General features: G+C 40.5%; 1 protein-coding gene across 2 annotated transcripts in view; it reads right to left on the bottom strand.

Moving 5' to 3' along the window:
* Positions 1-8,818: 8,818 nt before the first annotated feature.
* LOC106059534 (ubiquitin-conjugating enzyme E2 N-like) overlaps positions 8,819-22,476 on the bottom strand; it is a 54,174-nt gene continuing 40,516 nt past the window's right edge. For both annotated transcript variants that reach the window (XM_056026852.1, XM_056026851.1), the window contains exons 3-5: positions 20,292-20,436; positions 9,550-9,690; positions 8,819-9,405 (exon numbers count right to left, since the gene is read on the bottom strand). In XM_056026852.1, coding sequence (XP_055882827.1) covers positions 9,353-9,405; positions 9,550-9,690; positions 20,292-20,436 — 339 coding nt within the window. In that variant the 3' untranslated portion in view covers positions 8,819-9,352. The remainder of the gene's footprint in view (positions 9,406-9,549; positions 9,691-20,291; positions 20,437-22,476) is intronic.

The raw sequence follows: 22,476 nt of genomic DNA, 5'->3' as shown, positions 1-22,476 counted from the left end.
CCGGATGCAATGGTATCCCCCCAGATCTTCTAAAACAATGCAAAACTACACTAATCCAACCTCTAAACGAACTGCTTTGCAAATGTTGGCAAGAAGGTGCTGTGCCACAGGATCTGCGGGATGCAAAGATCATCACCCTGTACAAGAACAAAGGCGACAGAAGCGATGCAACAACTACACAAGGGGAATCTCTCTCCTAAGCATTGTAGGCAAAGTCTTTGCTGGAGTGATACTCCCCAGGCTACAAAAACTTGCTGATCGAGTCTATCCAGAATCACAGTGCGGCTTACACTCAGGGAGATCCACAATAGACATGATTTTCTCCATCCGTCAACTTCAGGAAAAATGCAGAGAGCAAAGAATGCCTTTGTACATCGCATTCATAGACCTGACAAAGACCTTTGATCTAGTCAGCAGAGAAGGCCTCTTTAAAATCTTACAGTTAATAGGCTGTCCACCCAAGCTACTAAACATTATTGTCTCTTTCCACCAAAATATGATGGGTACAGTACAGTTCAACGGCGCCTACTCCGAAAATTTCAATATAAACAGCGGGGTCAAACAAGTAAGAACTGGCCCCAATCCTCTTTGGAATACTCTTCTCAATGCTAATCCACCACGCGTTTGACAAATCCACCGAAGGCATATATCTTCATTCAAGATTGGACGGCAAACTTCTAAATGTTGCTAGACTGAGGGCCAAAACTAGAACCAGAACCAAAATGGAAATCTACAAGGCATGCGTTATGAGAACACTACTGTACGGTAGTGATTCATGGACCACTTACGCAAAGCAAGAGAGAAAACTTAACTCATTCCATTTGCGATGTCTCCGTAGGATGTTGAAAATCACTTGGAAAGAAAAAGTGTGCAATACTAAGATCCTTGCACGAACAGGTATTCCCAGCATCTTTACAGCCCTCAGACAATGCCGCTTGCGCTGGCTTGGACATGTTCGCCGGATGGAGGACAAACGCATCCCGAAAGTCATCCTCTATGGACAACTCGCGACTGGCTCAAGAAAAACTGGTCGCCCCCACCTCCGTTACATAGATGTAATAAAAGGGGACCTCAAATCAGTGAACATCAATACTGACCATTGGGAAGACATAGCTCTAGACCGCACCAGATGGAGAGAGCTATGGATAGCGAAAGAACATGGGCCTCAGCCCTGGAAGAAGAACGGACAATGCGAAAAATCGCCAGCTCCTCTACCTCCGAAGCAAAAGATTTGATTTTGGTTTTTGATTTGAGGCACATCGGCACAATTTAGGCCATGTCGTGCCTGCAGTCCCTTAAGGACTACTCTCTCTAAACAACAAGGGTCAGAATCTATACAGTCATATCATTAAAATCAAGGTCTATTCACAGTTAAAATAGTAAAGGTAGTAAAAATTTAAATATTTGGTAAAAATCTAATGTAAATAGTGCATGTTCACAAATTCATAAATCAGATCTTCGTAGATAGCCCCACTTCCCGGATATAGCCCAGTACCTTCCCAGGGTCGACATTATCAAATAGTGTATTTAAATTAGTGACTCTAAAATATTTCGCCCTGACATCCTGGTATCTGGGGCAATCAACGAGGATATGTTCCACGGTGAGGCGAGAGTCACAGTACTCACAAAGTGGGGGCTCCTCTCTCTTCAGTACAAAAGAGTGCGTGATGTAGGTGTGGCCAATCCTAAGTCTGGACATGGTCGTGCTACCACGCCTTGTAAGACCCTTAGATGTGGGCCGCCACCTGACATCCGCCACAATCTGCCTGAGTTTACTGTGAGTCTCAGCCTCCCATCGGTTCTGCCACTCTCGATAGGTGGCAGAGGCAATACTTTGTCTCAGGTCCGAGTAGGGGATTTGGGTTCCTGACACCGCATGATTTAGGGCTCTCTTTGCTTCTCTGTCTGCGGCTTCGTTTCCCTCAATGCCAACATGGGAGGGGACCCAGATGAAGGTGACATCCCTACGGTCGGCTGTTATTTGGTCCAACAGCTTCAGGTTCTTATGTACCAAAAGGATGTCAGTCTTCATCCGCCCCAAAGCTTGCAATGCAGATTTGGAGTCGGAGCAGATTATAAATTTCCTCCTTTCTGATGCTTTTACGGCCATAAGTGCAAGCAATATTGCGTGCAATTCGGCCGTAAAGATGGAGCAGCCATCGGGGAGTCTACGGGAGATTGTTTTGTTCCGAAAGGAGCAGGCACACGCGACCTTTCCCTCCATTTTGGATCCGTCTATGTAGATGGTGCCACAATCTCCGTAGCTCTCCTGCAGTTCCTTAAAGTGGACTTGTAGTATGCTTGGGTCTGTATTTTCTTTTTTTGAAATTAAGGAGGGATAAATTTAATTTGGGCTTATTCATTAGCCAAGGAGGGTTCTGAAAGGTTTCTATTTTAGAAATTTGGTCAATGGGTGGGGTTAAATTTTGGATGGGTTCTCTCATTCGAAATCCCAACGGCTGTATGACGTTAGGCCTTCGATTGTATAATTCTACCTCTGTGGGGTTAAATATGGAGTCAAAAGCAGGGTTCGTGGGGTTGGATTTTAGCTTGACTATATACTGCATTGCAAGCTTTTTCATTCTTATATCCATGGGGAGTTCTCCAGCCTCCACATGGAGACTTGGGATAGGTGATGTACGAAACGCGCCGAGACAGAGACGCAGGGCAGCATTTTGTATTGGTTCCAGTATTTTTAGGTATGACTTCCTTGCTGCTCCATATATTATGGATCCGTAGTCCAGCTTGGAACGAATTAGACTCCGATAGAGCAGCAGCAAGGTATCTCTGTCAGCTCCCCAGTCCGTATGGCTGAGTACTATTAGTATGTTTAGTGACTTTTGGCATTTCTTCTTAAGTTCCTTAACGTGGGGGAGAAAATTAAATTTGGAATCTAAGGTGAGGCCTAAAAATTTTGTAGTTTTCAAGACAGGGATCTTCGTTTTGTGTATAAACAGTTCAGGGTCTGGGTGGAGTCACCTTGGATTACAAAAATGCATACTAACTGTTTTGGAGTCAGAGAATTTGAAACCATTATAGTTTGCCCAACCCTGAATTTTGTTTAAACATAACTGTAATTTTCTTTCTAAGGTGTTCATGTTTTTCCCATAAGTAAGAATGACAAAGTCATCAACATACAAAGAGTACTCTATGCCAGGGGACAGCGCATTTATGATGCTATTTATTTTAATGTTGAACAGGGTGACTGACAGAATGCTGCCCTGGGGTACACCCATTTCCTGGTCATGAGTGTCAGAAGCGGAGTTGCCCACTTGAACCTGAAATTTTCGATCTTTCAGGAATTCCTCCACAAAACGGGGGAGGTGTCCCTTAAGCCCCATACGCGCCAGGTCACGTAGAATGCCATGTTTCCAGGTTGTGTCATAGGCCTTTTCTATATCGAAGAATACAGCTACTAGATGTTCTCTTCTGAGTAATGCATTTCTAATATAAGCTTCCAGCCTTACCAGGTGGTCAGTTGTTGTCCGCCCCTGCCGGAATCCGCACTGGTAGTTTTAGATCACTTTATTCCTTTCCAGGTACCATACCAGCCTACTGTTAATCATTCTTTCCATGGTTTTGCAGATGCAGCTTGTTAGTGCTATTGGTCGATAGTTAGCTGGGTTAGAGCCGTCTCTTCCGGTTTAGGTATCGGTATAACTGTGGCTTTCCTCCAGCTGTTTGGGAAAGCGCCTGTTTGCCACACACAGTTATAGACCCCAAGCAGGACTGCCAAATGAGGGTTCGGGAAGGTGCTTGAGGAACTGGTAATGGATTTCGTCTTCTCCAGCGCTGTGTCATGTGACTTGTCCAGCGATTCCCTCAGTTCCTCAAGCGAGAACGGTTTGTTGTAGTCTTCATTGTTCTCTGACCTGAAATCAATGGGGTGTCTTTCCTCCCTGGTTTTGACTTTTTGGAACTCTGGCGTGTAGTGTGCAGTGGATGATTTTTCTGCTATTGAGGATGCAAGGCAGTCAGCTATTTCTCTGGGGGACGTGACAGTTCGTCCTTGGTTTTTCAAATGCCCTATTGCATTTGATTCTTTCCCTTTGATTCGCCTTACTACCTTCCAAACCGCTCTAGCAGAAGTTTTGGCATCCAGACTGCCGACAAAACTTCTCCAGGAATTCTTTTTGGCTGACCGTAATGTTTGTCTAGCCTTTGCTCTAGCTATCCTGAATAGCTTTAGGTTTTCCTGGGAAGGATTCTTTATAAATGCAACCAGTCGTTTTTTCCTATCACCAATAGCACTTTTGCAAGCTGTATCAAACCATGGTTTGCTAGGCCGTTTTGGATTTGCAGAGGTTAGGGGTACAACTTTCCTGGCTATACTTAGTAGCTTGCTAGCAAAGGTATCAGCTGGGTTCTGTTCATGGAGGATATTTTCTGTGATATCCTCGGAGCATCTTTTTTGGAATTGTTCCCAATCGGCCTTATTCAGTTTCCACCGCTGAGGTCGTCCCAATGAAGGGAGATTGTTAGTAATGATGATTGGGAAGTGATCACTTCCCCGTAGATCATTGCTCACTGACCATTTAAAATCGTCCAGAAGTCCGGGGACGCATACGGTGAGGTCAATGCATGTGAGTGATCCAGTTCCTGGGTGCAAGTAGAACCGTGATGCATCATTAAGTATGCATAAATCATGTTGGAGGAAGATATCCTCCAGCATACGACCTCTTGTGTCGGTATTGTTGGATCCCCACATGGTGTTATGGGCATTGAAATCCCCAAGGATTAAATAAGGCCGGGGGAGTTGTTTCAATAGGTCCTCCATGTCTGTTCGGTTTAATGGAGCGCCTGGTGGTAGATACAGGCTGCAGCAAGTGATAACCTTGTGAAGGGTTATCCTAGCTGCTACGGCCTGTAGTGTGGTCTGTAGTTCTACCCTCTCATGGGGGATGCTATCCTTCACAAGGATACAGACTCCACCTGATGCTCTCTCTGTATCCTCAACATTCTTGCTATAAGCACGGTAGCTTTGGAAGCTGATGCAATCTTTCAGAAATGTTTCCTGTAAGCAGTCCATCAGTAGCTGCATTTCCTCGTAATTGGCCTTGAGGCCTCTACAATTCCACTGTACAATTCTGGAATCCATGGCTTATTCTAGATGACCTACTTGGAGTTATTTGGCCTTGGGAGGCCCCCGGAGGGGTTTCCCTTTATTCCAGTGACCTTGGTATTTTTATTCTTGGGTTTGGATGGAGAGGAGGACAACCCCCTTTTGGGGGAAGTCTTTCTCTCTGGAGAGGGGAGATCCCTCTGGTTAGAGCGGAGGTCATTTCCTCCTCTCTCGCCTCGGGCATCCTCTCTGCTTTGATTTCTCCCCTTAGGGAGTTGGTCAACCTCTAATTCGGTAGAGGTTAGGGTGTCTGGCTGGGTTCTCTGAGGAGAACCTGTGTCAGACATGATGTCTCCGGGTTCTCCCGGAGTATTGGTTTTGACATGCTGCTCAGTCTCCATGCTCTCATCAGCGAGCACAGAGAACCTGTTCTTTAGCATGACAACAGGGCTTTCTTGTTTCTTCAGAGGTGTGTTCTTTGGCGGTGTTTTCTTCTGAGTTGGAGGAGGAGGAGGGGGTGGTGGGGTCAATATGTCCGTCTGTGTGGCTATGGATCTTCCTATCTTAGTAACAGCCTGGGCGTAGGTCTTTGTCAAGCCGAATTGGCCCTTGGGTAGGGCCAGTACAGCCGATTTCGCCTGGCTGAAGGTACATCCATTTCTTGCCTTGTACTCCTGCACGGCAACGTCCTGTTTCCACACAGGGCAGTCCTTGGAGTAGGCTGAGTAGCCAGCTTGACAGTTTGGGCATTTGAACTGGGCTGTGCATGACCCTCTCCAGCACATCTGGCACACACAGTGTTCCTCTTGCAGACTGCCGCGCCGTGTCCATAACCCTGGCACTTGAAGCACCTCATGGGGTTAGGTATGTAGGGCCTCACTGGAACTCGTAGGTATCCTGCCTTCACATACTCTGGCGGTGTCCTAGTTCCGAATGTGAGGATAATAGTGGCGGTTTTGACCTCCTCACCATCCCTGCGCCTGGTAATGCGCCGGCCATGGGTGACTCCTTCAATGCCCTCCACTATTTCCTTCTCGGAACATTCCAGTAGGTCCCTAGAGCTGATTACACCTCTGCTGGTGTTCAGACTCTTGTGTGGCATGACTTCCACTTGGAGATCACAGAGTCTTCTGCATCTTAAAAGCCCATCAGAGTTTGTCTTGCCATCTACTTCTACAAGAAGTTCCATTGATTTGTGTAGCTTAGACACACTCTTGGGCTCTCCCACTACTGACTTGAGTCCCTTATAGATAAGGAAAGGGCTCAGCTTTGTCAGACTTTTCCCCTCCTCTGTGCACCTAACCACCAAAAATGATGGCCAGGTAGTACAGCTTTTTGTGGCCTCCTCCTTTTTTGCCTCAATGCGGCGTCTCTTGCCCAGACTTAAATCTGGGGCAAGTAGTTTGTTGGGTTTTTTTTTTGTCCATGTATATTCTTGTTAATTCGGCACCTGTGCTCCCCACCCGCCATCGAGTCCAACAAGGGGACGGGCCATTCGGAAGTCCAGAATGAGCACGCCAGGGCTACACAGGTGCTATACTCAGTCAGCTGCTGCATCGGACATGTGTCCGATACAGCAGCTCCCTGATTGACCCTCCAGCCACCGCCCGGCATGACCAGCCGGTTGACCCAGAGCGGGCCATCTGGGTCTCAGGTCTAGGGGAACTTGGAGCCAAAGTATTGTGTTGTGGCGGTTTATCCTCAGATAGCCACCACTCAAACACCAGGATCTCTTTATCCCCCCTTACCCGTCGCAGTCCACGGCAAACGGACTGGTCTAGGACGTAGTGAGATATTTAGAGATAAGGAGACAGAGTGATGATCAATGAAGGCAGACTGAGGAAAAGAGGAGGCAGACACAATGATAGAAAAGAAGTAGGGCACTTTTGAGCTCCAAAAGTGCTAAGGAAAGAGGAGCGCAGTTTAACGCCATGTCTCGGGACGCCGAAGCAAAAGCCACCTTAACCTGCGATATTTGTGGACGAGAGTGTCTCTCCAAAATAGGGCTCCACAGTCACAAAAGGAAGTGTGCGAGATGAACCATAGTCGTTCTACGACTGAAGGAGGCCAATGATGAATGACAACACTTTATAGAACCTTGGTTGTAAAATGTGACGATTTCTATGTTTATTTATTATTATTTCATTGGTTGACTAGGTAAAGTGGGGTGACGGCTCTTTGTTATTACTTTTATGGCCTGAGTTATGGAGCCTATCGGTACGATATGAGTAATATAGAAGCCAATTTATAATTATGTGTACATTCATTTAGTTGAAGTTTGATGTATTGTCTTCAGCTACAGATACCCTTATTACTTTTAAAAAAAATTAAATTTTGTTGTTAATTCTTCTGGCGTCTCTTGAGTTATTGAAAGAAGTATTAGTACGTTATGTGTCAAGTATAATCCCAGTAAGGAGTTCACAATCACATGTAGAATTGTAAACTAAATAGAGATGTTGACATGTAATTTTGTGTGATTCTGTCATTTTTCCAATTTGGTTCTAAGTCCAATGCCATTGATGGTAGTGTGGATCTGTGTATTTTTTTTTTGGTTTCTTATAATGTTTTTTGTTTGGTGTAATGCACAAATTGTAAGAGAAATTTCCATACGGACAATAAAGATTAATATTATTATTATTCATACTATTTTTACATTTACTCTACTTATTATTTTGTTTAATTGTTTACAAAACACTCTCAGTGACTATATCCACAGTCACAGTGATATGCAAATTAAGACCCGCGAGCAATATATGGCTAATATAAAATAAAGGATGTTTGTTTGATTTGAGGCACATTGGCATAATTTAGGCCATGTCGTGCCTGCAGTCCCTTAAGGACTACTCTCTCTCTAAACAACAGGGCCAGATTCTATACAGTCATATCATTAAAATCAAGGTCTATTCACAGTTAAAATAGTCAAGGTAGTAAAAATTTAAATATTTGGTAAAAATCTAATGTAAATAGTGCATGTTCACAAATTCATAAATCAGATCTTCGTAGATAGCCCCACTTCCCGGATAAAGCCCAGTACCTTCCCAGGGTCGACATTATCAAATAGTGTATTTAAATTAGTGACTCTAAAATATTTCGCCCTGACATCCTGGTATCTGGGGCAATCAACGAGGATATGTTCCACGGTGAGGCGAGAGTCACAGTACTCACAAAGTGGGGGCTCCTCTTTCTTCAGTAAAATAAAGGAACTGTCTAGAACATTATCATCTTAGAAATAAACACAAATGCATTTTTAAAATAATGAGTATTAGGAATTACTTAACTTTTGTAAGCTGTTACCATTAAAAAGTTTGACCGGTTAAGTACCTAAAGTAAGCAAAATGTTTCTGCATTTAGTAATTTCTTATTACAGACTAGTTGTTAGAATAATTAGAAAAACCTAAACAATATTATTCTTTACTAATATGATTACTATTTTTAAATATGATTTGTGCGTCAGGAAACACTGGCATAGTATAAAGACATACTAATGTATTTTTAATCTTACTATATCCTGTTATTTGTATTTCATTTCTTTATATTTATCTATATTTTATTTCTAAATATCTTTCTGAATTGTCTACATTTCCTGTCAAAGATATCTAGGCATTTTGTAGAATGCCTAAACATTATGTACAATGTATATGTCTAGCCAAAGTAGGAAATGGTCATAATTCTAAGCAATGTCAATGACATGCATGTTCATAAAATTAAAACCAAAAGAACTTAACTAGTTACAAAATTAATTAAAAAGAATATTAGTTGGGTATGGTAATTTATATTTTATTTACCAACATTTAAATGATACAATTGTTTCATGATTTAAAAAATATAGCTACACATAATGAACAAAAATTTTCTTATATAAATTGAATGAAATTCATAATGTTTAATTATTATGGTTATCTTTAGTTTCTTTACTTCTTCAGTCAAGATAAATTATATCAGATTTAAAAAAAAATAAACATTCAATTACTAGCCTATATAAATTCTTTCCCTAAAAACATTTTAAATCAGAAAACAAAAAGGTATGCTAACAAAAACATTATGACTAAGAAAGGCTGCTAAAGAAATTTTAAAGCCTTATTTACAAAGGAAAAAATCATTCATATTATCTACACTTTAAAATTTTCTTAATATTTCCCATTTAAGGGAAAAACCACTAATATGAGCACTGAAAATAAATAATAAAATTTTTCAAATATATCTTTATTTTCCTTCTCTTGAAATGTCAAGATATTTCAAAATTGTTTTAATACATACAACAGATTTAAAAAATACTAATCAAATGTGCACTCAGTGACTGTTGACATTGTTTGCTCTGGCATGAAGCTGAGTCCATTGACGAGCTGGGATAAAAATGAAAAAAATATTTAAAAGAAAACAACTTTTTTATTGGTATTACAAGGTAGTCTTATTGGTAATACAAATAACTTAATTTCAATAAAATGCTATGATGATGCCTTTTGTAAGTAATGTAGATAAGTAATTACCTTGATCTATAGCACTCTTTTCATTAGTTTTCCAATGTTCTGCCACACTATTATCTAAAGGATCATCAGGATTGGGAGCACTTAATAAAGCTTGAATAGACAGAAGAACAGTACGAATCTGCAAAGCTGGACTCCATTTATCTACAAAATAATGTTTTTTAAAAAAATCAATACACTATCTTTCTATTTATCCCAATGTATCTATGTATGTATGTATATATATATATTATATATATAAATATATATTGTTATAAACTGTGGTGGTGATGTGGACGAGGGTGGTGGTGTGTGTGTGTCAGCTGACACAAATTATCCAGGCCAGCGCTAAACAAGCGGTCAGCCATGCTGTTTGGTGAGACAAGTGGCAGTACAACTGTACAGCAACGCTTCAAGAAAGATATATTGTTAACACTTCTCAGGCCAGTCAGGTTAGATATAGTTGACCATCCAAATGGTTCGAACGAAGTTCCGTTGGGTTCCAGATGGCTTTCGACGACCCTATATAAAGAGCAAAGGTGTCACAGTCAAGATGGTTCAGATTCAAAGTCAAGACACTTCACGAAGTCATGATTCAAAATCAAGTCTGGCATGATACAGCGGTATGGAGTTGATATGGCAGTACGGTTATATCTCCAGGTTTTCCAGTCAGATTCCACTATAGCATTTAAGTCGCCCAGTATTATAAGGTTGTCTGTTTTGGGTGTTTATATTTATTACAGAGTTAAGATCTAAACAGAAGGTTTTTTTATGTGTCTTGGTTGGACATAGTTGGGGCATAGGCACTTATTAAAGTATTAGAATTGCATGTCGTGTTGAGGACAAGGATAGGCGTAAAATCATTAGACAGTTATTTATACCTTTTGGAAGTCCCGCTAGCTTGTTGACTAGATTGAATTTCACCACAAAGCCAACACCAGCTCCATGCCTTTCCTCCAAAAAAAAATATATCCTACACAAACTTCTGTCATCTGACCTTTGTCTGCAAGTCACGTTTCACTCAGAGCAGCAATATCTCTTGCCAAATGAGCAGTACCATGTACGGGACGGTTTGTTTCAGCACGGTCTAGAAGAGTGAACATTCCAGGTACCGTGAGTTCTTGTGTTTTGATTTTTTTCTTCTTGAGATTTAGATTCATTTTATTTTTCCCGCATTATTAGGATCCTCACCAGCTGCGGAGACTGGCAATGTTTAGTGAGGGATTTTCATTATTTTTTTTTCATTCTTCCATCTTTGGCCAGTATGCATATATTTGTATTGCCTTCTAATTCATTCATTCTTCTTACACCCAGCTTTTTGGTAATTTAACAGAGGCGTGTGTCCTGTTCTTGTTGGAAAATTGTATATAGCTCTTTCCGGGAGAGGAAGTTAATACTGTCCTGTTTGTTCGGCATTGTCATTTCTTTGTACATGGCTCTGCCTGTGTTTCCTGGTGCCAATGTGTCCAGGGATCTAATGTAAAGTGATATTGATATTTAATTTTGACATCATCTGATAACTGTGTATAACTATCTTAAGGTTTTCTTTTCAACTCCCCAGGGTGTTCCTGCTAGGTTTTTATTATGTATGAATAAACAGACTTTCTTTGTTTATTTCCATAATTTTGAATACGTGGAGATAGTTGTGAGGACTCTATTTAATTTGGATCTAGTCGGCACTGGATATTTCTCTATAGTCCAAATTAAGAGGTCCTGTGCGTTAAGTGCCTTATAGACCGAAATGAGGTTCGGGAGGTCATTCAAGAAGATTAGAAAAAGAGTGTAGCTAAGGGCTGAACCTTGTGGTAGACCTACTTCTAAACTTTTTTTTTTTACTAGAGATGGCACTATTGAATCGGGTTTGCATGGTTCTGTTTTTTTTTGGAATGTCCTGATCCAGCTGTACATTTCTCCATGGATGTCCATTTTTTTCATCTTCAAAAATAGACCTTTTCCAAAAGCCTATCATAGGCTTGTTGCAAATCTATAAATTCTGCTGTTGTGTGCTTGTTATTGTGAACCCCTTCTGCTGTGTCGTGGATAAAACGAAAGAGGTTCTGTTCTACTTGCTTTCCTGAAGCCAGTACTTGCCTTTCTGCTCTATGGCAGTTGCAATTTTCTTTTCCAGTCTTTCTCTGTTGGGCCATTCAATTCGCATGCCAGCTCCTCCGTTTGTGTTGGATTTTTGAGAGGATCCATCTGTGTAAACTCTGACCCATTGGTTGTTGGGGTAATGGGTTTTTAGAAACAAAGTTCACTAATTCCTTGAGCTCTGTTTGGTTGTGATCGGATATTTTTGTTACGCTTCCGATGCTGTCTCTTATAGGAGGGATGGAACTTTGGTCCCAGAGAGGGAAAGCATTATGCTGCTTCGCTGACTGAATAGTTATATTTTTAAGTGGTATTTCTTTTAAAGGTTCTGTGATTCCAGAACAAAATGGGTTCTTTATAGTGGGTTTTGGGTGGGTACCCGTCTAAGGATTCTATTTTAGTGAATTGTGACAGGGTTTTTTTCTCTTCTTTCATCCAAAGAAACCAGGGCAGCAATTTCCTCCATAGCTCTAATGGGTGTTGTTTTTATAGCCCCTGTAATAATCCTAAGGCCTATATTTTGTACCATGTCTATTTTCTGTAAGTTAATTTTGGCTGCTGAGCCCCAAGCTGTGGCACCGTATTCTGAAGAAAAAAAACTATTGACAGATAAGGAAGAAATCCCAAAACACTGAGCAGATCATTTGTGAAAAGGTTCTCAATATACCCTCCATAATGAATGATGCGGCCATAAACAGGCTATAGCAAGTACCAATAAATGAGAAAATGGATGACATTTCCCACTCCCTTCCAATGATCTTGCCATTCAACAGCTCGCAAGTGGAAAAGCCCCAGGAGCTGACTACATTCCTGCAGTGGTCTACAAAAAGTTGGACAAGCCCTGATTGAAAGGCTTCACAAGCTGTTCTTACATTATGTGGGAACAAGAGTCAATACAACAAGAGTTTAAAGATGCTACAATGGAAGTATACAATCATAAAGGAAACCGCCAAATCTGCGACAACCAGAGGAATATTTCTCTCTGTTGCTAGGAAAATCCTAGCACGTATTCTAATTAATCGGCTCATGCATAATCCAGAACATGGACTACTACCAGAAAGCCAATGTTGACCTGACAATGCATTCAACACTGTAAGCAGAGAATGACTCTGGAAGATCATGTCTAAGTACCAACGTTAAAAAAAATTCATAATCATGGTGAGACTATTTCATGATGGCGTGAAGGCTCCTGTTTAGTAGAGCCCTTTACAGTATCAAATGTGGTTAAACAGGGTTGTGCCCTAGCACTCATGCTGTTCCATAAAGGTAAAACCTACTCCGATCAAAGCATGAGATAACAGTGTTGGCAGAAGAAAAGCGTCGGAGGAAAAAGCAAGATCAATGACACTACCTCCAGCTGGAATAACCTGACTAAGTGTGCAGCCGAACATTCCGGGTTCACAAAGGTGATAACCATTAAACTTCAATGGACGAACTGCATTGACCCAAATAATAATTTATTTTAACCATATAAAATAAGTATTATAATATGAATCAATAAAGCTAGTTGAAGCTAACTATGCACTGCATAGGGTAAAGAATGCATTTCTCAGTTATCAACTAAAAAATCCAAAATCCAATTTAGATACCTAAGCGTAATAAGCATAGTTTTGTTATGTTTTTTTTTTAAATATTACATGATTAAAATAAAATTTAAAAATTAAACATACATTTCATATTCATTTGTAGACTTTCATGTACAGTCTTTATATGTCCAAAAAGGGATTCTAGGAAAAAATTCTTAAGAATATTCTTCAAGTAGCTTAAAGAAGAGTGCAGCATTTTAATTTATTACCAAATTCCAGCCTTATTGGGGCACATGTAAAAGCTGCTATTTAAACTATCTTGATATGAAACCGATTGCTACACGCGGGGGGGGGGGTGCGCTTAAGGGTTAGGGTTACAATCACCATGCACAATAACATTTAAAACTAATAGAATATAGCTCATTTTCATCATTACAAAAAAGCTTTCAATTCTGGAAAATATTATCTCACATAATTTACGAAGGGATTATTTCAACAAAGAATGCTCGGTACTAATACCTAATATATTAAGTCACTAACCCTTGCTTACAAAAACACATTATAAAATACTCAAACACAAAGATAAATTCATATTTCTTATTCCATATGCTAGGACTAATACCTACAAACTACAAGTGTTGCTTCTTTTCTATTGTCAGGGACCCAAAACCGATCTTTCAAAATGGTCCTGTAGCTTTTTTTTTTTTTATTTGGATAGAACTCGCGATTCTAAGACCGAGGATACCAAATTAGTGCCTATAGCTCAAATATTAAGCAAATTACACATTTTTAAAAACTCATTTTTTTTTTTAAATTTTTTGGGGCCTTCCAAACCTGTGTTTTTGAAGTACCTTTAAAAAGAAACTATAGCTTTTATATAGCGCTTAGTAAAAACATGCATGTGCACACAGAGAACACGCGCAATTTTTGAATTTATTTACTTACGTCGAATGTTGCATTCTATCATTTTTAGCATATTTCAAAAAGGAAGGGAAAAAACAAAAAAAAAATGTGCATTTTCAAAAATTCGTAACACAAAACTATAAATGCTAAATGCATGTAATATGTGTCAAAATGTGGGGAATTTATAGATCTACAAGAATAAATTACTATAACTAATATTTTATTTCAATATTTTGCTGTACATATAAAATAACATGCAACGGTTTACTAAAACTCTAAAATATGTTAACCTTAATGAGCTAAAAATATGACAAGAATATAGCAATAACTACAAACCTCATGCCATATTTTAGGCAACTCTCACCCCATCCACTATTAATATTGAATGACATATATTTATGTATAGAGACCTCTGTAAGTGTATTGCAAACTTATAGTACCGGTAGTAAAAAAGGCATACAATCCATAGATTTACTTCAATTTTTAGACATAATGATCTAAAAAGCCATTTAGCTCAATGCTATTGTATTATTTCTTTTGAGTCTTTAAATATATAAGCTGATTTGAGAATTTGAAACCATTATAGTTTGCCCAACCCTGAATTTTGTTTAAACATAACTGTAATTTTCTTTCTAAGGTGTTCATGTTTTTCCCATAAGTAAGAATGACAAAGTCATCAACATACAAAGAGCACTCTATGCCAGGGGACAGCACATTTATGATGCTATTTATTTTAATGTTGAACAGGGTGACTGACGGAATGCTGCCCTGGGGTACACCCATTTCCTGGTCATGAGTGTCAGAAGCGGAGTTGCCCACTCGAACCTGAAATTTTCGATCTTTCAGGAATTCCTCCACAAAACGGGGGAGGTGTCCCTTAAGCCCCATAAGCGCCAGGTCACGTAGAATGCCATGTTTCCAGGTTGTGTCATAGGCCTTTTCTATATCGAAGAATACAGCTACTAGATGTTCTCTTCTGAGTAATGCATTTCTAATATAAGCTTCCAGCCTTACCAGGTGGTCAGTTGTTGTCCGCCCCTGCCGGAATCCGCACTGGTAGTTTGAGATCACTTTATTCCTTTCCAGGTACCAGACCAGCCTACTGTTAATCATTCTTTCCATGGTTTTGCAGATGCAGCTTGTTAGTGCTATTGGTCGATAGTTAGCTGGGTCAGAGCCGTCTCTTCCCGGTTTAGGTATCGGTATAACTGTGGCTTTCCTCAAGCTGTTTGGGAAAGCGCCTGTTTGCCACACACAGTTATAGACTGCCAATGAGGGTTCGGGAAGGTGCTTGAGGAACTGTGTAATGGATTTCGTCTTCTCCAGGCGCTGTGTCATGTGACTTGTCCAGCGATTCCCTCAGTTCCTCAAGCGAGAACGGTTTGTTGTAGTCTTCATTGTTCTCTGACCTGAAATCAATGGGGTGTCTTTCCTCCCTGGTTTTGACTTTTTGGAACTCTAGCGTGTAGTGTGCAGTGGATGATTTTTCTGCTATTGAGGATGCAAGGCAGTCAGCTATTTCTCTGGGGGACGTGACAGTTCGTCCTTGGTTTTTCAAATGCCCTATTGCATTTGATTCTTTCCCTTTATTTCGCCTTACTGCCTTCCAAACCGCTCTAGCAGAAGTTTTGGCATCCAGACTGCCGACAAAACTTCTCCAGGAATTCCTTTTGGCTGACCGTAATGTTTTATCTAGCCTTTGCTCTAGCTATCCTGAATAGCTTTAGGTTTTCCTGGGAAGGATTCTTTATAAATGCAGCCAGTCATTTTTTCCTATCGCCAAAAGCACTTTTGCAAGCTGTATCAAACCATGGTTTGCTAGGCCGTTTTGGATTTGCAGAGGTAAGGGGTACAACTTTCCTGGCTATACTTAGTAGCTTGCTAGCAAAGGTATCAGCTGGGTTCTGTTCATGGAGGATATTTTCTGTGATATCCTCGGAGCATCTTTTTTGGAATTGTTCCCAATCGGCCTTATTCAGTTTCCACCGCTGAGGTCGTCCCAATGAAGGGAGATTGTTAGTAATGATGATTGGGAAGTGATCACTTCCCCATAGATCATTGCTCACTGACCATTTAAAATCGTCCAGAAGTCCGGGGACGCCTACGGTGAGGTCAATGCATGTGAGTGATCCAGTTCCTGGGTGCAAGTAGAACCGTGATGCATCATTAAGTATGCATAAATCATGTTGGAGGAAGATATCCTCCAGCATACGACCTCTTGTGTCGGTATTGTTGGATCCCCACATGGTGTTATGGGCATTGAAATCCCCAAGGATTAAATAAGGCCGGGGGAGTTGTTTCAATAGGTCCTCCATGTCTGTTCGGTTTAATGGAGCGCCTGGTGGTAGATACAGGCTGCAGCAAGTGATAACCTTGTGAAGGGTTATCCTAGCTGCTACGGCCTGTAGTGTGGTCTGTAGTTCTACCCTCTCATGGGGGATGCTATCCTTCACAAGGATACAGACTCCACCTGATGCTCTCTCTGTATCCTCAACATTCTTGCTATAAGCACGGTAGCTTCGGAAGCTGATGCAATCTTTCAGAAATGTTTCCTGTAAGCAGACAGCTACAGGAGTCTCAGAGTCCATCAGTAGCTGCATTTCCTCGTAATTGGCCTTGAGGCCTCTACAATTCCACTGTACAATTCTGGAATCCATGGCTTATTCTAGATGACCTACTTGAAGCTATTTGGCCTTGGGAGGCCCCCGGAGAGATTCCCTTTATTCCAGTGACCTTGGTATTTTTATTCTTGGGTTTGGATGGAGAGGAGGACAACCCCCTTTTGGGGGAAGTCTTTCTCTCTGGAGAGGGGAGATCCCTCTGGTTAGAGCGGAGGTTATTTCCTCCTCTCTCACCTCAGGCATCCTCTCCGCTTTGATTTCTCCCCTTAGGGAGTTGGTCAACCTCTAACTCGGTAGAGGTTGGGGTGTCTGGCTGGGTTCTCTGAGGAGAACCTGTGTCAGACATGATGTCTCCGGGTTCTCCCGGAGTATTGGTTTTGACATGCTGCTCAGTCTCCATGCTCTCATCAGCGAGCACAGAGAACCTGTTCTTTAGCATGACAACAGGGTTTTCTTGTTTCTTCAGAGGTGTGTTCTCTGGCGGTGTTTTCTTCTGAGTTGGAGGAGGAGGAGGGGGTGGTGGGGTCAATGTGTCCGTCTGTGTGGCTATGGATCTTCCTTTCTTAGCAACTTGGAGATCACTGAGTCTTCGGCATCTTAAAAGTCCATCAGAGTGTGTCTTGCTGTCTACTTCTACAAGGAGTTCCATTGATTTGTGTAGCTTAGACACACTCTTGGGCTCTCCCACTACTGGCTTTTTCCCTCCTCTGTGCACCTAACCACCAGAAATGATGGCCAGGTGGCAAAGCTTTTTGGGACCTCCTCTTTTTTATCATCAATTCGACGTTTCTTGCCCAGACATAGGTCTGGGGCAAGTAGTTTTGTGTGTGTTTTTTTGTCCATATATATTTTTGTTAATTCTACACCTGTGCTCCCCACCCGCCATCGAGTCCAACAAGGGGACGGGCCATTCGGATGTCCAGAATGAGCCCGCCAGGGCTACACAGGTGCTATACTCAGTCAGCTGCTACATCGGACATGTGTCCGATACAGCAGCTCCCTGATTGACCCTCCATATGAATATTTCATCATACAAAAAAGTATTACACTTTTAGACTTTAACTTCAAATGTATATAACAACAGGGCAATAGCTAGGGCAAAAGCAAGCAGTAATTAAAAAGTGTTAATGCAAAGATCAATTGCTACTATTAAAATTATAGCTCAATTCCAACAGTAAAGATTAATTTAGCATCACATTGTTTAGTTTCTCGTGAAAATCTCCAATTGTGAATGTAATGTTTTCCCCACCAATGCTTCTTAGCCTCAATGTGACGCTCAGGTGGAAATGGTTGTTAGGAGACGATTAGGCCAATAGCAAAGCAAAACAGAACCCCTATTTGCGGGGATGGAAGAAAGCCACCCAAAAATGACACTATCAATACACCGTTCCTTAAGGGGCCATTGTTATGACCTGCATGGCTGAAGTGGTACAGAGGAAGACAGTCTTTTTTTTTTCACTCATGGGACTGGCATTCTCAAACAGCCTTTCCTACTTTACCTCCTATAACTCAACGGAGTGACTCTCAGCATAGAGAAATTACCCTAGTACCTTGGTGTGACTTTAGATGGAAACTAAAAATGTGTGAGCAACTCCAGAATGTTGCAAGAATGGTGTAAGGGAAATTAAACGTGTGGGAGCTGACATTTACAAAGTGGGGAGCACAAGCAGACAAGTTACTTATAATATTTAGGAGCAGTCCAATCACAGGTCTAAAGGATAGCGCTTCATCTGGTTGCTCTTGCTTAAGTACTTAGCAGCAATGAAACATTTTCTCACAGTAGCTTGTTTAAGCATTTTTAGTATTTTTATTTTATAACACTTCTTTATACTTGTTTGAGCGATGTTTGTTGTAATCGAGCTGTCATCCTCCTTACATTGCTCTAGGCTTCAGAAACAGGGACAGTATTTAGAAAACATGTACACAAAAAACAACCACTTCCAAATGATCTGTCTCAGAAAAATACTGAATGTTAAATGGCAAGAAAATATTATCTGATACTGAAGTTCTTTTGAAGAGTGGGCCAGCAAAGCATTTACACAATCCTGATGCAGTCCCAGCTGCGATGGGCAGGCCACATCTGCAGAATTGAAGATAGCTGCATTCCTAAACGACTCCTGTATGGCCAATTTAGGGAAGGGAAGCGCTCACAAGGTGAACTAAGAAAACTCTTCATGGACACCCTCAAAGCTTCTTTGAAAGCCTTCAGCATTGACCCTGCCACAGAAGCAAACGAGAGAGCATCATGGCGTCATGCTATGAAAACTGACGCACAAATTGCAGAGGACAAGAGACCAGCGCTGAAAGAAGAAAAGTTTCAGAGAAAAAAAAGCAAGCCCAATGACACTAAATCCAGCTGGAATAACTTGCCCAGCATGCAGACGAACATTCAGGGTTCACATAGCCACATGAGGAAGCATAAAACCCTAGTGGTAATCATCAAACCATACTTTTTGTTGCAAGTGTGCAGAAATGAAGATGTAGTGTATATGTAATTTGTAACATTATTGTAACATTATTTAAAGAATGTAATCAATATAATTACATTTTTACAGATAAAATATTTTTAAAAGAATTCAGCAGCAATTTCTTTAGGTTGCCGTAACTGTAGATTCACAATGCGGTTGTACTAAACTTCCTATAAGTTTGCAAATGTTTGTTCCCATCACAGAAAGATGCAGCCAAAATTTTGAAAAAGAACAAAAATTATTCAAGTGAGATATAAGGCGGATGGTGGCCCAGTAAAACTTGTTTTTAAGTCAGTGATTGAGCAGCTGGATAAGTTCACATATGTAGGCAATACCATAGCAAATGATGGGGATGCCTATAATGATGTAGCATGCTAAATGTATGCCTCAGAGTCCTGGAACTTATATACTTATGAAATAAAGAAAACCCTCTTCCTTAATCTTTGGAATCGAAGACTATGCCTTATTATTATAATTTTCTTTAGGATTACATAATAAAAATAAGGTTTACATTAAATTCTAAGGATGAGAATATGACATCAAAATGGCTTTTCATTTATTGTGGATTAAGATCACAATAGGGGCATGGAGGCTGAGTGAAGTGCTTGGCTTCCAAACTAAGGGGGTGGTCTCGGTTTCAAATCTCAGTGATGGCTGGGATTTTTATTTTTGGGATTTTTAGTATGCCCTTGTGTCCACCCAACTCAAAGTAGTACCCGAAATTAATTGAGGAAATTGGTTGTTGTGCTGGACACATCACTTTTTTTAAAGACTATAATTAGACAGTCTTGGGTAATATTATAAATTTAAGTTATCAAGATATGGGTTAATTTAGTAAATGCTTTTACAAATATTCAGATCTACAACAGATTGGGGTTAGGGCGTGGAGACAAAATCCCAGGAGAGATTGAATGGATGGATGTGTTGAAGCAGGCCAGAGCCCTCCATGGACTGTAGCGCCACTGGGATGGATGGATGTTTTTTTTTTCTTATTTTAAATGTTAGGATTTGAACATAAGAAAATTTAATGAAAACTTTAAAGGATAGGTTTAAGGAAATGTTTTGACCATAGTGTTTTAAATTATGCTTTTTAAAATGGCAACCCCGTTATCATATGCACTATTATCATTGTGAAAAACTTAATTAAAATAACTTACCTTTAAGTATATCAAGACAAATTCTGCCTAATTTATCAATATTAGGATGATAGATCTTTGTCATAAAACGAACTTTTGGTGCAGACATTGGATATTCTTCAGGAAGAAAGAGCTCTAGTTTAAAAAGGCCGCCTTCATAAGGTGACTGAAATATTAAGAAAATTTTATTGAAAATATAAAATTATAAATAATTAATACACTTCTATTTCAAAGGATTAAATTAAATGTGCAATTTTTCTATGTGATTCTTTAAAAAAAATATTTTGGAAACATCATTAATCAGGGCATGTTGGTGCAGTAATTCTATGCATTGTACTCCTGCATGGAAATTTCTTGGTTCCACACAGAGCACAACTTGGAATGAGCTGAGGTGCCATGGTGAAATGGACTGTTCAACCCATGTCCTCATGAGCTTCCCCTGAGCATCAAGCACACAAGTGTTCTTCCAACAAGCTTCTCCCTAGTGTCCACATCCCTGGTACTTAAAATATCTCAAGGTATTAGAGAAGTATATAGCCTCACTGAAATGCAGTGGTATCTAGTATCCTCATTTTGAATTTAAGGATCAAGGAAGATATTTTGAATTTCATCACCATTTCAATGTATGATAGATAATCTGTCTGACATAAATCCTGATTCCCTCTACGATTTCCTTCTTTGAAGAGATCTCTTGAGAAAATTACACATTTGCTGATATTCAGTTTCTTGTAAAGTGAAACCCCCACCTCATCTTCTATTTCGCACTTTTCCAGTCACATGTCCAAGGCAATATTTATCCAAGTTATGATCATGGTTATTCACCACAACTACCATTGAGTTAACAAAGGAATGAGCCATTTTCAAATTTAAAATAAACTTTTCAGGATCACAGCTGCTTTGTCTGTCATAAACCTATAAGTCCATGGTAAATGGGCCAACAAATTTCCATAACAAATCAATAAAGCAGTCTTAGCCTTAGTATAAATTTTAAAAATTTTGAAAAAAAAAAACGGTTGAATAAGATTTTGATTTGATTTTAGGCACATCAGCACAATTTAGGCCATGTCGTGACTGCAGTCCCTTAAGAACTACTCTCTCTCTACATAACAAGGGTAAATTCTATACAGTTAAATCATTAAAATCAAGGTCTATTCACAGTTAAAATAGTAAAGGTAGTAAAAATTTAATAATTTGGTAAAATAGTACATGTTCACAAATTCATAAATCAGATCTTCGTAGACAACCCCACTTCCCGGATAAAGCCCAGTACCTTCCCAGGGTCGACATCGTCGAATAGTGTTTCTAAATTAGTGGCTCTAAAATATTTCTTCCTGACATCCTGGTATCTGGGGCAGTCCATGAGGATATGTTCCACGGTGAGGCAAGAGTCACAATACTCACAAAGTGGGGGCTCCTCTTTCTTCAGCACAAAAGAGTGCGTGATGTAGGTGTGGCCAATCCTAAGTCTGGACATGGTCGTGCTACCACACCTTGTCAGACCCTTAGGTGTGGGCCGCCACCTGACATCTGCCACAATCTGCCTGAGTTTATTGTGAATCTCAGCCTACCATCGGTCCTGCCACTCTCGATAGGTGGCAGAGGCAATACTTTGTCTCTGGTGCGAGCAGGGAATTCGGGTTCCAGACACAGCATGATTTAGGGCTCTCTTTGCTTCTCTGTCTGCGGCTTCAATGCCAACATGGGAGGGGAGCCAGATGAAGGTGACATCCCTATGGTTGGCTGTTATTTGGTCCAAATGCTTCAGGCTCTTATGTCAGTCTTCATCCGCCCCAAAGCTTGCAATGCAGATTTGGAGTCGGAGCAGATTATAAATTTCCTCCTTTCTGATGCTTTGACGGCCATAAGTGCAAGCGATATTGCATGCAATTCGGCCGTAAAGATGGAGCAGCCATCGGAGAGTATACGGGAGATTCTTTTGTTCCGAAAGGAGAAGGCATATGCAACCTTTCCATCCATTTTGGATCCGTCGGTGTAGATGGTGCCACAATCTCCGTAGCTCTCCTGCAGTGGACTTGTAGTATGCTTGGGTCTGTATTTTCTTTTTTGAAATTAAGGAGGGATAAATTTAATTTGGGTTTATTCATTAGCCAAGGAGGATTCTGTGGGGTTTCTATTTTAGAAATTTGGTCAATGGGTGGGGTTAAATTTTGGATGGGTTCTCTCATTCGAAGGCCCAACGGCTGTA

The sequence above is a fragment of the Biomphalaria glabrata genome, chromosome 4 (assembly GCF_947242115.1).
Source record: "Biomphalaria glabrata chromosome 4, xgBioGlab47.1, whole genome shotgun sequence".
Lineage (NCBI taxonomy): Eukaryota > Metazoa > Mollusca > Gastropoda > Planorbidae > Biomphalaria > Biomphalaria glabrata.
Note: the sequence above shows the minus strand (reverse complement) of the source record. Positions and strands in the feature narration are given on the sequence as shown.